Below are 15,898 nucleotides of genomic sequence, written 5' to 3'. Positions count from 1 at the left end.
TTTGAAACATTTGGGCAAATTGGCTTTATTTGATTCAAGTTAGGGAAGAAATTAATGAGCAACAAAAGAAGAAATGACCCAACAAAAATGAGAAAGTAACACAAAAAACACAAAGTAAGAAATTACCTGAAAAAAGCTTAAAAATTCTAATAATTCTGTAAAATGATTTTAAATATATATAATTATGAATATATTTCACTGGACATTTTTCCCTGGCCTTTTAAAATTCTAGTCTTCTACATCCACTAATCTCTTTTTTGTGTCTTTTTTTGTTTACTATGCCGATAACACCGTCGTCTGTGATGCTCATGGTTGCAATTAAGTTAGTTATATGATTGAATGGTAGAGAACCATGCCAAGCTAATGAAGTGTGTAGCATGCCCATATTGACAGAGGTTTAAAAATATACAAACATATGATCTAAACAGCTAACTAAGGCTATCTCCAGCATGTAGCCAACAACATCCAAAGAACCTCTATAAAAATGAACTGTATAGCAACTAGACCGGTCCTCTAATTGAGACAAGCCTTTATTTGTCAAAATGTGTCACCACACCCGGCTAGTAAAAGGGACTGAGTGTTTCAATGGGAACTAGGCTTTTATTTAAAGATTACAGTATAAAGGTTAAATCGTGACAGAGAGTGACTTTTAATGACAGGGCTTTGAGATCAGGTAATTTTGTGATTTACAGTGTTTTTCTTTCTTTTCCTGTCTGCCCTGCAGAAATAAATCAAGTTGTGTTTAACTGGATTGATGAAACAAGGCAGATATGACAAACAGGATAATAAACTAGAACATTACAGTTTTTAACACACGGCCCTGGAGATCCATGCACAACACACTAAACAATACAAGAGTATGATGTAAATTATTTTATACTCTGTTCTCTTACAAAACAAAAAGATAAAAATACACATTACTAGAATTAGGAGAAATATGACAATTTACTGGAGTTTGAATTTTACTGAAGGCCATATACAATTCATCCATGGCTGACTTTAACTTGTGGGAGGGGCCGAGGGTAAAATTTATGGCCTCCCAGTGACTCCCCATTACTCCTATGCTGGAATGACACTTACCCTAATTTTAGTTTATTTATGGTCATTTGAATGAACACAACTGCAGGCTAATTAGTCATTTTCACCGTGTGAGCACCAGTGTTTAGAAGGTTACTTCTGAAATGTATTTGGTTAGATATTATTAGTTACCCTATTAAAATGTAATAAGTAATATAAATATTCTTAAATTACTTTATCAAAGTAACTGACTTGCTCACAGTAAAGTTAATACATCTGATTACTTTTTGATTGCTTTACTGACGGATGTTTTAAACTGGGCAGTAAAGGCGATAAAAAGTACAGAGTATATTGCAAATAAAGAAGGCATTGCATGATGACAAGATGCAAGGCAACAAAATAAATGTTATATTCTTACATATAAACTTTTTCACCAGAAGTAATATATTCACATATAACACATTTGTAATCACAAACATTTTGATAACTCTATCCTGTCTATCCCTCTCTATTATCCGGTGTAATCTGTGAAGCATTTTATAACTCTATTTTGAAAGATGCAATATAAATAAAATTATTATCATTAATATCATTATTAGTAGTAGTAGTAGTAATAGCACACATTATTATGCTTATATTACACATTCATTTACTCATAACAAAAAGCATGTATTTATTTTTTTTAAGAAAATTCCGCTACTTCCTGTTTCTCTCTGGGTAACTCTGACTGTATTGACGAAACCATCTATTAATCCAATCAGAGCGGCCCAAAGCTCAACTCTCCCTGTCCCTCAGCCAATAGGCAGGGACGGTCACATGGGAGAGGGAACACTCATTTGTATCCACTGGGAGGGGGGCTGACTTCCCTGTAATACATCCATGGGGCTGAGGGGGAAAGAGGGTAGCTGGGGATTACCCATCACACAGAGACACAGTAGAACATGCATCTAATTTCCCGAATAAAGAAAAATGGCGGAATTTGTAGAAACAGAAATCACAATGATGAAGTGATAATGAAGCAGATGACAACGCTTGTTAAAGTCATTCACACTTCAAAAGTGTTTATGTTGACACCTCTTCCAGCTCATCTATCACTTACGCATCATCTTTTGCAAACATGTAAATTGTATCGCTCATCTCTATTGCCCTCTTCATCCAGGCTTTCACTGTCAGTTTCCCTGTCCTTTGATCCTGGTAGTACAGTGATACTCAACATACGGCTCACAGGCAAAATCTGGCCCCCAGTAGGATGCTGGGAGGCCCCAAACCATTTCTTTGAATTCACAATAAAAATAAGGTGATTCACACTGAGATTTTTTAAAAATATTTTTGTAAACACAAGGTGCCAAAGTGATTAAAACAGAATCAAAATAGAGTTTCTTTCATCAAAAAAAGTGCCAGTGAAGTAAACCCTGACTGAGTTTCTAGCTAAGCCTCTAATGTCCTAAAACCCTAAAAATGTCTTAAAATCCTTGAAACATCCAAAAATCCTAGAGATTTCCTAAAATCTTTGAAACTTGCTAAAATACATGAAATGTCCTAAAATTCAACAAACGCCTTTAAATCCAAGAAATGTCCTGAAAACCTAGAGATGACTTCAAATCTTAGAAACATGTATGGGGCTGCTGTTCCTGACCTCCTGTCGTTTTGCAAAAGTGGCCCCAAAGCAAAGCAGGTTGAGTATCCTTGTTGTCGTATCTTTTGACACTGATCCATAATGCTTATGGAGGAAAATCGACACAGCCACACTCCCTGAGCAGTTTCCAGTTACAAACCTGCTGCCAAGTGGGCTATTGCTTATTTGTCATACACAAACAGCAGACACAACCATGAAACCTGACACTGCCGCCCAATGTGGCATTAAAGGGGAACTCCATTCTGTACGCGTCACACAGCGAGCATCTCTTTTTATAGTAACTGTCTCACGCTGGGAGACACTCACATATTTAAAAGCCATTTTCAATTCATAAGCTCCAGTTTTCTTCTGTGCAGGGTCAGCGAGGTCACTAGGTCGGTATTTCCCAGCGAAGACACCACCTCGGCTTATACTCGATATCAACTGTCACCGCTCAGTGTGTTAAAGGCAGTCCTGGGACAGCTTGTTCATCATCTATTGTGTTGTCATGAGTTGTGCGTCCTCCTTCTGTCAGCATGGGTAAGTCAAGGCTTCCAGAAAAAGAAAAGGCGGGGGAGTCCACAGTGGAAACACTCAGTGCACGCCAAGACAACCTGCTGGGGTGATTGCTCTGGCCTCTTCTTTGACATTTTCGTGGAGCGACAGCCAGTTGTTATGGGGCTGCCAGGCACGCACATTTCCTGCCTGGCATTTGTGGCTGCTCCCCTCCCTGGGCAGTCTAATTATTTACCCATGGTATGATAATTTACCTCATGACTTATCTTAAAAACAGAGCAGGAGAGAAAGAGTAAAGAGGAATGTAAAAAAAAAAAGCCCCTTTGTTTGTTACGTTCCACCACTGCAAATCTTTACACTTTCCTAATGGCGTCGGAGAGAAATCGCAGGAATATTTGCAGTTTGTGCTGCAGTTTCAGCTGTTTACCCAGAGAACACAGTGGCCTGTATTTGCATTTGTGTGTGAACACACTGCATCTGTGTAAATATATTCATGAACCAACTCAGGGCAGTGGTTATGATCTGCCTCGTGTTGTGTTGCAAATGAGAGTCTAGTGGCAGTCCGCCCGAGGTTATCCTCGACTAGGTGGCCTTGCAACAGTTTGTCATAAGCAGGACCGTAGCCAGGGTTTTATAAATAAGGAGGACAAGAGCCCAGTGAAACCCCACCTGGCTGAAGAACTGAGGTCCAGACTGAACAAAACTAATTTTAGAGATGGTGCAAGTAAACAAGAAGCCAGGGCAGAGGCATGAACTTCCTCAAAGTAGCACAAATTAAGGCAGTAAATGAAAACTTGAATGAAATTGCACTTAAACTTAGCGAACCCACCTCATAAGCATACTCAGTAGGTGGGTTTCCATTAACCCAAATGGAAACAAGTCAATTTTGGAAAAAAAACCCTCCCATTTATTGCAGAAAAGTTTTTGTGTGTGGTAGTGGTATTTCAGGCGGGAAAAAAAAGCTATATTTCGCAAACCTGCAATGGAAACACTTTTTTTTTGGGCTTTTATAGGTCACATGATGCTATGGCTATGTACTTGTCAGTAGGAGCTGGCTCCCTCAGACATGATGCAGCAGAAGCTAGACGTGATATTGCATCACATAACTCTTCAAAAGTTGAGCAGATTATCCGAAAGTTTTGAATCCAGAATTCCTCTGTGTAATCATGGGCTATCACTTTTCAGAAACCCCTCATACGTGGCCGCTCCAATGGATAAGGGGCCTGCCTTTCCATTATTGCTTGCACAACACTCCTTGAAATAAACCTGCTTATGTTTTGAACATCCATCGCCATGCTTCTTGGAATGTTATTGCCTAACATCAGTCAATGTTAACAGTCATCTCGCAATTGTGTTTTATCGACATTTTGAAAATATCACTTAATTTTTACGCAAATCTGTAATGGAAACTCACCCAGTGATAGATGCTACAGCCGCCAGAATCAGGACAGTTTATTTGGCTCGATTCTGGGTTGTCATTTGTCCAGAGTCTCAACCAAATTGGGCAACTGGATGCAGCCCGATTCATTTCTTCCTGCCTGCCGAGTTCATGCTGATGCTGGGACAGGTCATTTTGGCTACCTGGGTACAGAGAACTTATGAGAGAATGTGTTTTGTTGGCACTTTTAGCTGACCAAAGTAACTTTCTAGCAAGCTTTGTTATGATACCAAAAAATTAACCTAACTTCATTCAATCATGCTTGAAAGCAAGCTGAGTTACATAAACCTCACTATGATTTTTTTTAAGACACCCACATAGTTAAACATGTTTAAATCATTCAGCAGCAAGTGGATTTTTATAACAGCTGCATTTGCAGCCAAATCCTTTGTCTCCAAGCTTTCGATGCAATCTACTGCTGCCTGGAATTACAGCTGACACACACTTCTGTATATAAAGCTCAACCGCATCAATTTAACCATCGTCTGTCTGAACTCAACACTCAAACCACTGAACTCAAATGAGACACTGTTTCAGAGGGTACAATTTTATTTTCCCAAGATAAATATAGAAAACAAAAGTGCTGCAAAGTCTGCTGAACTTGGAGGAAAAACAAACCCTCCCTGTATTAAAATGGACAAAAAAATGAAAACGTCGGAGGGTGAAGCTGCTCTGTCACAGGCTGAGGTCCAGCTTTGGCCAGCCTGCCCTCTCAGAGAGTTACACGCACATGAAAAACCTGTTTATAAGGATCATCCAGGTTATAATCATATACGGGATATGGTGATTACATGAGCACAGAGAAATCAGGTTACTCACGTCCTGGTTTCTTTCAGGGTACTCTAGCAATACTCCAGCTCCATATTCAGGTTTCTCATAAAGGGAATATAGTGTTTACGTGCTCAAACACATAAACAGGATACTCTTATAACCTGATTATAAACAGGTTGTTCATGCTCATGTAAACACAGTGACATCTACATTGACTGCTCACTGACAGAAGCATCAAAACCAGTTTGATTTCACTGGTGATTTTTCACTGGTTCTCTTTTTCTCTCATTTATGTGGAGTCATTTATAGGAGCTGATTTTTGTCAAATGAATAAAAGATCCAGCATGTACATCCCTGCTCTTAATTGATGTCTTCTCCTGTTTGGAGATGAGGGAAAAAGAAAGGTGAGGGTGATTACTTTATTCTGAGAACAAGAGGCTTCCAAAAATATCTGAGTAAGGTTTTAGTGTTGCTGGGGGACAGCTTCAAGAGATCAGGCAACTTCACTCTGCAGATTTAAAGAGATAATAAATGTCCCCCTGTGACAGCGATGGCAACCGGAGCTCACACTCATCACAGCCAGACCTGAAGTGATGTTGGCTTAGACCACGACAAAAACCTTTCAGGCTTGTCTGGCAGGAAGAGGAACGGAAAATTCCTCATTTGGACGACTGTCTGATGAGTTTGTTTGCTGCTGTTTGCTTTTTAAAACTACTGTCCTATTCAGGCACTGACGGGGGGAGCACATATGCAAGCAGCTGCAACTCAAATAAGGCGTTCAAAGCAAAACGTGTGAATACAGTAATGAGGAAAAAAAAATCAACAAATCTAAATAAAAAGAAAGTAGAACACAAAAAATATTAATTTTGTCAATCAGAAACAAAAGATTTGAGGACTGTCCTTTGTTGTGTACAATGTTATAATAACATCATGAAGCTGTTGTTGCCTGAATGAACATGTCTGTTTAAAACTTAAAATTTACCAAACACAAAAGTGCAAAAACTGATTTCTTCCAGTCAAATCTATGTTCCATTTTCCCCAACAGATTAGTCCATCTCTAACTGACAGAGCACACCCCAAAAAACAACTTAAAAACAACATGTAGATACATCTTTACCCACCCTGCACCTTGTGAGAGCCAGGGACGCCCAACTCCCTTATAATCATTCTAACTGCTTATTAAAACTTTTTCAGTTTCTTCATTGTAAATTATACAGTTTGTAAAATGTGTGTGTGTGTGTGTGTGTGTTTTTTTTTTTTAAGAACATACATCCAAAAGTGTGTGATCTGAGAACCGGTGAATGAAGTCACAGGAGGAGGAGGCGGTAGCGTTAATGGAGAAAGAGGGAGGAAAAGGGAAGGAGAAAAGGAGACATAAAAGGTAAAATGAGACTCAGTGGGGAATTAGAGGTGGAGATAGAAACAGGAATAGATGGATCGAAATGGGAAGGTGAACCAGAGAGAGATTCATGCCTTCTCAGATGGTTATTTCTAGCAGGTGTGTGTGTTTGTGTGTGTTGTGTATTTATAGAGCAGGGGGATGGTAATCGATAGGCTCATTAAGTCCTCCTGGTAGGAACAGTTCAATAGAAACACACACAGCTCCTGTCGCCGTCATTAAACTCGTCTGCTTCCTCACAGCTGTAAGCGCCGTCGCCTCTCCTCGAGGAGCCTCAGTTCCGCAATTGAGCCAACCTGAAATGTGTGAAAAAAACAACAAAAAAACTTGGGAGAGTTTTATTGTTTGGAGCTTCTGTGAAATGAGATACAAGCTTTAAATTTGCAGTGAACTGAATTACATTTCCCAACTGTCAGTGTTATGAACTGGGGAAAAACACTCCCTCTAGTTGTCATCAAAATATAATAAAAATTCATCTCAAATGCAAAAGCTGCATTTCCACCAAGGAGGTCGGTTCAGTTCATTTCGATTATGAAAAGTTGTGGACAGTACCAATAGACCATTCCTTACCGCCCCCGTTTTTCTCACCTCTAGTTAGTTAACTATAGCTATAAAATGAAATGACGTTTGCAGCCCCTGGCAGCAGTTGTAAACCGAATTTTTTTAAATTCACGAGGCCTACTGTCGGCAACTTTTAATGTGGAACATTTACTTCTAATTTTACTCAATGCATGAGTTGTCAGAGTGAATCCATCAACACACCTTAAATTTCAATATGAAACTTAGACCCCTCAACTGTTTTTGTCTTTCTTGGATGACTTACACTTAGTAAAAAGTGTATATTCATTTTGGACCGGATTACCCAAACTGCTTATATTCTGTCATTCCTGTGCGCTCCAGCAGCACAAAACCCCTGCTCTTGCCTGACAAGGAGTCAGTTCACAAACCCAAAATTTAGAAATATCCCAGAGAGAGAGGAGAGAGAGAGAGAGAGAGAGAGAGAGAGAGAGAGAGAGAGAGAGAGAGAGAGAGAGAGAGAGAGAGCCGCAGCCCCGTTCTGCGGCCGAAAAACAAGGTGCAGACTTCACTCTATCATTGGTGATGAGGAAATACAGCAAGTGACAACAATGCTGCCGACATGTCAGAGTGTTGTCTGCAGTGGAGATGCTTCACAGATCTCGGGTCTCGGTATCGGTTTGTACGTATTACTTTTGGTTTCAAAGGCCTTATACCTAAAGCTTTGGATGGAAATGCAGCTTAAATGACATTATTATACCATGTCTGAATTACGGCTGTAGTTGCATTACATTTTGCATCAATAACACATGATTACAAATGTATTGTTAGAAAATAAAAACATGTGAAGTGCCAGAGATTTTTCCATGCTAGTACATATGAGGAAGTCTCTTCCATCACTCTAGTTGCATGAGGCCATTGTGGGCAAGGTTGGAAATCCATGAGCCGGACTGATAATTTAAGGCAGTACTGGATTTTTACATTATTTTTGTACCAATGTACAAAACATATTAAAACTTGTCTTAGTGAACTGTTTAGCTGTAAAATGAGAAAGTTTGTGATTCGGCTGCCATGTTGGAAACATTCTAGCTTAGACAGAGCTCCGTCCACTGGCCAGGTCACTTTCACACTGCTTAAAACTATAAATCACTGATCCTTTGTGGAAAAAAGATTAGTCAATTAACAATTAAAAGAAAACTTATTTTTTGGTTAATAAAAATCTTAAAATTCTTTTTATTTTTTTAAGTTTTATTGTTGATAGATATCTCTAGATATTTTTTGCTGACATAACCTTAATAACCAATTAGTAGCAATTTAGTAGCAATTTAAAGAATCTAATGTACTGAACTATAATGTATTTTTTAAGTTAAGGCAGCAAAAGCCCATTTTTACTGTGCATGTGACTGTAAGTTAAACATATATGTAACTGTAAGTCACATATGACAAACTGCAGTCTGCTTTACAAACCACAGTTCATTTGACTGTTCTCATGACCTGTATCACATTAATTCAGTATCTTCCTTCTGTCTTTAATTATGACTGCGACCACAACAACAGCGCTCTGTGTGTCGGTGTAGAAGCGGCCTGTGTAATCTAATTTCCTGATCTCATGCTCCTCCTCATGTGCTACTTGTTAGCAGAGGAGCCAGAGAATGAAAAGAGTTTACTAGGTAAAAACTGGGAAGATTAAGTGTCTTGCTTAAGAAACATGAGCCAGATACACGGATGTTGCCTCTAACCTGTAACCCAGTCGTTACGGGAGGAAACACATTGTCTTAGACCGAAAACAGACACTGGTCCTTACCGTCGAGACAGCTGGTCCTCCCTCTCCTGGCTCCGAGAGCTCTCTGCGCCCACTGAGGTGGCTCCTGCAGGCAGCTGGCTGAGCTGGTCCATCACCTCCAGCCCGTTCTCCTCTGCTATTTGGTGGATCAAGTCATCCACCTGCTCCTGAGGCGTGGTCAGTGTCATTGCCGAACTCATGGAATCCTCCATCACCTGGTGCAGCAAAGAGAGGGACGGACCTGAGTTTTATTTTTAAGACTTAAATTCAAGCACGTACTCTTCAGTTCAACTACAGAATATCTAACCAGCCAGAGTTTTTAAAAGCAAGGACCAAAACAATTTAAGCAAATAAAAAAGAAAAAGAACAAATGCAGACAGTCTGCAGGCACTCACTGAGGTGTGGACGTCGAGGTTCTGGACTTGGCTTTCAAATTTATCCATGATAGCAGAGACCTTTTGGAGATCCATGGTGCCCAGAGCTTTGTCAAGAGCTTTGGTCACCTGACCCATGTTTTTGGTCACCTGATGGAAAAAAATGCTTTTAAAAGATATTTGTTTTTATGGAAAGACATAAAAGGATGTGGTCATATGAAAACGGTTGCTTTACTATCACACATTTTGAATGTAAAGGTAGCAAGTATAAGTGAGCTGACTGAACACAGTAACTTACACCTTTCATGCAGACAGCAGTCTGGATTTTAGAGGACACCGCGTCGACTCGAGACGCCATGCGCAGCAAATTAATACCTTCATTTTTTTTCCGGATAGCGTTTTCTGCATAAACTCTGGCAACTTCCACATTTTTCTGTTGCAAAGCCTGGTGAGGAAGACAAAGACACTTTTAACACAGCCGCATCTGCAATTCACCTTTAATAGAACTCATTTAGCAGAATCTATGTATGTACACATACAGTAATAAGACTGACTCACAAAAACACGTGTAATCTTTTGTGGCAAAATTGTACATAAGCTGATATTCCTTTTTTTTCCAATTAAGTCAACAAAGGCTGCAACTAATGACTATATTCATTATGGAGTTACCAAGTCATCACTGCCTTCCCTGCAAAAACAATGTCACGAAAAGTATGTTTTCTTTTTTTTTTTTTTTTTTTTTTACCCTTTTTACTGTTTATTTTTCCAGCTTTGTTTTCCAGTAGTTTCATGTTTGTAATTCAGCACGAAAAGTGTGGTTCACATACAGTTAGCAATACTAATAACACAATACATGTGAGCTCTTAGACAGGGTACGTAAAGTGAAGACAAGAAATGTCTCTAGCCAGTGAGAGGACGAGAGATTATTATAACCTCACAGTTACATGAAAGAAAATATTTATTTTCTGTAATCTCTGAGCCAAGCCTGCATTTAAAACAAGACCAGCAATACCAAATGACCTTATAGCATCAATATTTAGCTCTAAAACAACAAGCCATTCATGATGATAATAATGATAGTGACACATCAATTTCATGGAACAACCGAGGCGTTCCTTGTCAATGCTTAAAGCTGTACTGCCACCTGCTGACTGATGTGTGAAACTCCCCGTGTCATTAGACCAGTAAAATGTGCATAAATAGTTTACTAACCAAACCTGACAAATGACAGTTAAGGGTTTTGAGACACCTTGAAGATACAGCTGAATATATCGATAAATACACGTGTTGGTTAAATCTACCTATAAAGCTACCTGTCTGTCCTTCACATGTCTAGAAGCTGTTCATCAGATCTACTTCACACGTGACAGGTGTATTCCTGGGGATCCAAGGATGTGCACTGTTGAATTTGATGCAGTTAGGACATGCGACATGTTCAATATTAAAACTCTAAATAAACATGTGAACAGCTGTGTGCAGTGGCACGTGCAGCGCTTTAGGGCTCTGAAAAGTCATGTTTTCATATAAAGGGGTGAGAAAATTTGTGTTTTTCAGTTACATTTCTTCGACATTATGAGAAAAGACACTTAATCACATACTTTTACAAAATGTCAGGCATACAGTCTTAATTCATTTAATCAACTAATGGGATGTAAAGTGGAAAAAATATAAGGCATTTCTCCCTTTTAATCCTCTGACTGGAGGTAAAGGGAAAGAAAAAGCTTTATATTTGTTTTTAAACTACATTTTAATTATTTATCCCACTGTATTATCTATTGATGTATTCAGCTGTGCTGGGGATGCATACACAATGACCTAATAGGTCTGGAAAATAAGAGTTACCGGCACAACCTCAGACAGCCACACCCAAACATTATCAACATCCTTTACAGGCCATCCTCTACATTATACCACCGACTAAAGAAAAAAGAGAAAAGACAAAAGATGTTCTGTATGCAGATGATATCTGTCTGGATTATTTACATTGTGCACTTGTGCTGCACACATAGCAGTCAGTGAGTAAATACAGCTTTAAAAACCTATCCTTGCTGTTAACCATTCACTTTTTTATCTCTGCTAATTTTCTTTTTTATTAGCATTCCTTTCATTTAAATGATTGCACCAACAAAAGCTTGGTCTCTTTTTAGATTATTATTATTTTTTGGGCATTTTCCAAAAACAATTGAACAAAACATTGTGGGACACTGTGATCGCAGTGTGTGGCATGCATCTTAACAGTACAGCCGCCACAGATTGCTCACCTTTTTGACCTTGGCTTGCTCCTTTTCAGAATCCTTCTCTGACCTCTTGGCCGCTCTCTCAAGCTGCTTGACAGAAAACTGTGGACCACAAAGAAAGATGTATGAGAAATGAATAAATGATCCACTTCAAGTTTTATCAAGCTGATACGGATTAAACCTTTCACAGATACATACCTTCAGCTGGAAGAGTGTTTCTGTAGAGACAGTGAGAGACAGAGTTATGAAGTTTTATGCAGTAATGTATACTGTCACAATGGATTATCTTTTACATAGTGATGAACTAACTCTCCAGTCTACACCCAAACATCGGTTTTTCATTCTCTGAGATTGATAAAAAACTGATTAGGAGCTGTCTGGTCTAGGACTGCCATATGTATGCCATAGCATTGCCAAATGAGTCATGATTTTAGTGGGAATTGTGATTTTTGTATTTCATTTCACTGTTTGTTTTTTTTTTTTTTTTGCTGGGGTCTGTACCAGGCAAGTATGTCTCCATACATCTGGAATATAATTTCTTCCTGGCACCACAGTACTATTTAGTCAGATAGCTCATTTTAAGCTTGGCTCTTTACAAGATTTTGAGATTTAACAACAAAACTGGCAAGTCTACTGTCAATTTATCTCTCCCAACAGTGGGATGTTTATGCCTCGTCATCCTTTATATGCTGCACTCATATCCCAATATGGTTTTATTTTGCAGTACATTGACTTTGCCCTTAAGGGAGGCATCTTCCACTACTGTATAATTTACCCCTAATGTTTATTACTGTATGAAAATGAGACAGCAACCTCTTATAATCTCTAACAGTTGGTTATGTTTGATTTACATTACATGGAAAGTTATCCACAGAACATTACCGTAAAAATTCATTTCAATTACACACAATAAAATTCCATGACTTTTACAAAATTTCCAATGATTTTTACTAATTCCCTGACTTTTACAGGCCTGGATATGACAGTGTGATATTCCAGGACTACTCCAGATATTCCTTGTCCATGGGAACCTTGTGTCTTTGCCCTGGAAATGTAGTACTTAAGCAATGATGTTTGTTTTGAATTTCTTTTCAAATGTGTAAACAGGACTTCTGCTTGAACACTTTTGTGGGAGGCTCTGAGTGGTGCTCTTTGTAAAAAAAAAAAAAAAGACAAATATTGTACTGTCACATATTTAAAGACTGAAACAGTAGAAACTATTGTACCATAAAATCAGAAGAAGAATCAGCGACTTTATTTTAAATCTCCTCTTAAAACCCATTTTAAGAGACTTGCTATTATGTGACGTCATTTTTTAATTTGTCTTTTAATTCATCTCTTTAATCTGTCCTGATCCTGCTTGAAATTATAATTCATAATATTCTGTAATTACTGCTTTTATGTTGTTATTGTATGTTTCTAATGTGTGACTCTAATCTCCTGTTTAATTCTTGTCTGGCCTTAGTTTGGCAATGTCTTGTTTTGTTATTTTGCCTCTGTGGTTTCTTGCCTCTGCTTTTTTTGTTTGTTAAAGCATTTCTGTAAACACTGTTTTTAAAGGTGCTATATAAATATAGTTATTATTATTAGGATTATCATTATTATTAATCTTCTTAGTTATTGGTTATTATTATGGAGAAGATGCGGTCAATATTGTTTGGCTTGTATTGTCATATTGTTATATTGCCTCTGGGTTTTTTCGCCTGTGCTAGTCTTTGTTAAAGCATTTTTAGTTTTCCAGTAAATCAGAAAATGATAAAATATTAGTCGGTGGAAATGTATTATCCTATTTTTATAATTCACTTAAAATTAACCAAGCGGTGGCAATAAACCCAACCTGGAAAAAAATATTCAATTGTTCACAGCTGCTGTATCTTTCACTGAGTCTTCGTGTTTTTGTATGAAACCAAACCTAACAGTGTAAATGTGTCGACGTCTGTCGAAGTTACATCAACGTTAATCACATTTTGAGGGTGTGTAACATTCCCAACACAAGTCATTTGTTAGGAAAATATTCCGTGACACGCAGCGTTAAGAAAAGATATTGAATTGCACCAAAGGTCAAATTATTAGTCAGTCTTGCAGCTACAGTTAGGCAGATAATAGTGTTAAAGGAATAAACTGAAAACAGGTCTGACAGCTAACCTAGCTAACTCCCGCCCCAGCTAACAAGCTAATGTTAGCTTTCTGTCATTAGACTGCTGCTGGAGCTAAAAATAGACACAACCACCAGCAACACGGACCGTCCGACTGTGAAAACACGACATACCGTCCATGTCAACACGAATATGAGTCCAAGCGATCACAGGAAAACAGATTTTCAGCTCGCAAACAGTCTCTTCTTGGTTTGTTTTGATATTACGGTGGATCTGACACCGCACTTCCTGGTCCAGGAGTAGTCACGTGATCAAAAGATAAATTCCTCTTCTTCTTCTTGATGTATTTTGGCTGTTGGACAACAACGTAATGGTGCATCACCGCCGCCATGTGGCATCGAGCGTGGAAATAAATGCGCAGATGAAATATTCTCACAGGGTCCGCACACCTTGAACATCAAATTCAATGACTTTCTAGGCCCTGTCCTTTAAATTCAAGGACCCTGCACAGATAAGAGACTGGAGGATTTACAGAACCTCTCCAGAAAACAATGAGACAGACAGAGGGGTTGTGTTACTGATGTTATGAGAAGGTCTGGATCCAAATATTCGGCTCTTTGGGTATTCGTTAATTGGGTTAATTTGGATATTCTTTTATTTATTTATTTATTGCAGAGGACGAATGCCGCTTCAATATTTGTGATACTGCTGCTGCGCCTATCACACACACAGAGACAGGAATGACCATTTTATTCAACAGTTATTAATGGGAAGCCCCCCACAGCTCAGCCTGAGTGGAGCTCTGTCCTGCAGCACAGAGCAGGTGCATTTCAATATCTCACATAATGAGGACACTTAAAATTTCAACTTTACAAGCTATAATGTGTCACAACAGCTGACAAAAAAAAAACAACAAGAAATTAAAAACAAGAATTAATTCAGCCTTTTTGTGAGCGGTGAATCCACTGATTTACTATATGTCACTATCAGTTAATGGCCAAATAAGTTGTTACATATTGGCATAATGGATATCGTCAAAAAATCCAACATCGTGCATCCCTAGTTTATGTTAGTTAACCCTGTTTGCCCTTTAAATCCAGTCCCTGTCACTACTGCTGTGAGCCACTGCGCAGGATTAGTGTCTGTCAGCCAGACAGAGAGTGACGGAGACGGGGGGGAGTGGCAGGGACGAGGGAGGGTAACAGTAAAAGCCTCAAGACACAATACACAGTCTTAATGTGCTGCAGCAGAGACTGGCCAAAATGTGAGCAACATGTATGTAAGGACAAATGGGGTCTGGAGTGAGCCAGAAAGAATATCCAGGTAAGGATGAAATAGCCTATACAGCACTTTATTTGTCTTAAAATGCAGGGGAGACAGATCTGTGCATGGACTGTAGATGAGGATATTTGTGTGTCTACTGACATAGCACCCTGATAACTTTTGTATTTCTTTTTGCTATCAGACACAGAGTAAATACTTTAATTAACAAAGCACGAGCTGTCCCAGCCGAGCTTTATTCTATTCTTTATATTTAAGATCAATCGTCAGAACTGATGTTTGATATAAAGAGTCCTCTGAGATGAAGGTGCTGATGACCACGTCTTTTTTAGCTTGAGATTAATGCTGATCAGCATTAGTAACAACCAAGCCAGCGAAGCAGCTAAACAATTACCGATACAACAAGAGCCTTTTATGATTATGTTTACAGTTTGTATTATGCCTCAGCTCCATCATCCACCAGCGTGTTCAGCAGGGTAAAAATGTCTGCTGTCTTTTTATCAAGGCAGTCGTATATATTCAGATGCCATCGTTCACAGTAATAAACTCTAATATACTAATATGATGTGGACTCAGCAATAACACTCTTAAGAAATTAGCACAATCCAATTTAAAGGTGCTGTTGCTCTTCATGTGTGACAACGTTCAGTAGACGGGAGGTGAAACAGAAAATGGAAAAGATGAGTTGTGGGTAAAGAGCATTTTTTTATGATTTTATCTGGTTCATTCATCCGTACTGAACCTTCCCTAAAACATGGAAGCTATTTTAGCGGTTAAATATAATAGAAATATATAGTTGATATTTGGTGTCCGTCTGTGTGTGTCTTCCACCACTCAGTTACAGAGAGACCCCCC

General features: G+C 38.7%; 1 protein-coding gene across 1 annotated transcript; it reads right to left on the bottom strand.

Annotated features, from left to right (window-relative positions):
* Positions 1–5,117: 5,117 nt before the first annotated feature.
* Positions 5,118–14,047, bottom strand: chmp1a (charged multivesicular body protein 1A). Its single transcript, XM_042496424.1, has 7 exons — positions 13,936–14,047; positions 11,865–11,884; positions 11,691–11,768; positions 9,728–9,874; positions 9,451–9,579; positions 9,077–9,270; positions 5,118–7,052 (listed from the first exon to the last, which is right to left on the bottom strand). The coding sequence occupies exons 1-7, from the start codon at positions 13,940–13,942 to the stop codon at positions 7,031–7,033; spliced, it is 597 nt and encodes a 198-aa protein (XP_042352358.1). The 5' UTR covers positions 13,943–14,047; the 3' UTR covers positions 5,118–7,030.
* Positions 14,048–15,898: the final 1,851 nt, after the last annotated feature.

The sequence above is a fragment of the Plectropomus leopardus genome, chromosome 11 (genome assembly GCF_008729295.1).
Source record: "Plectropomus leopardus isolate mb chromosome 11, YSFRI_Pleo_2.0, whole genome shotgun sequence".
Classification (NCBI taxonomy): Eukaryota; Metazoa; Chordata; class Actinopteri; order Perciformes; family Serranidae; genus Plectropomus; species Plectropomus leopardus.
This window is presented reverse-complemented; position numbering and strand designations above follow the sequence as displayed.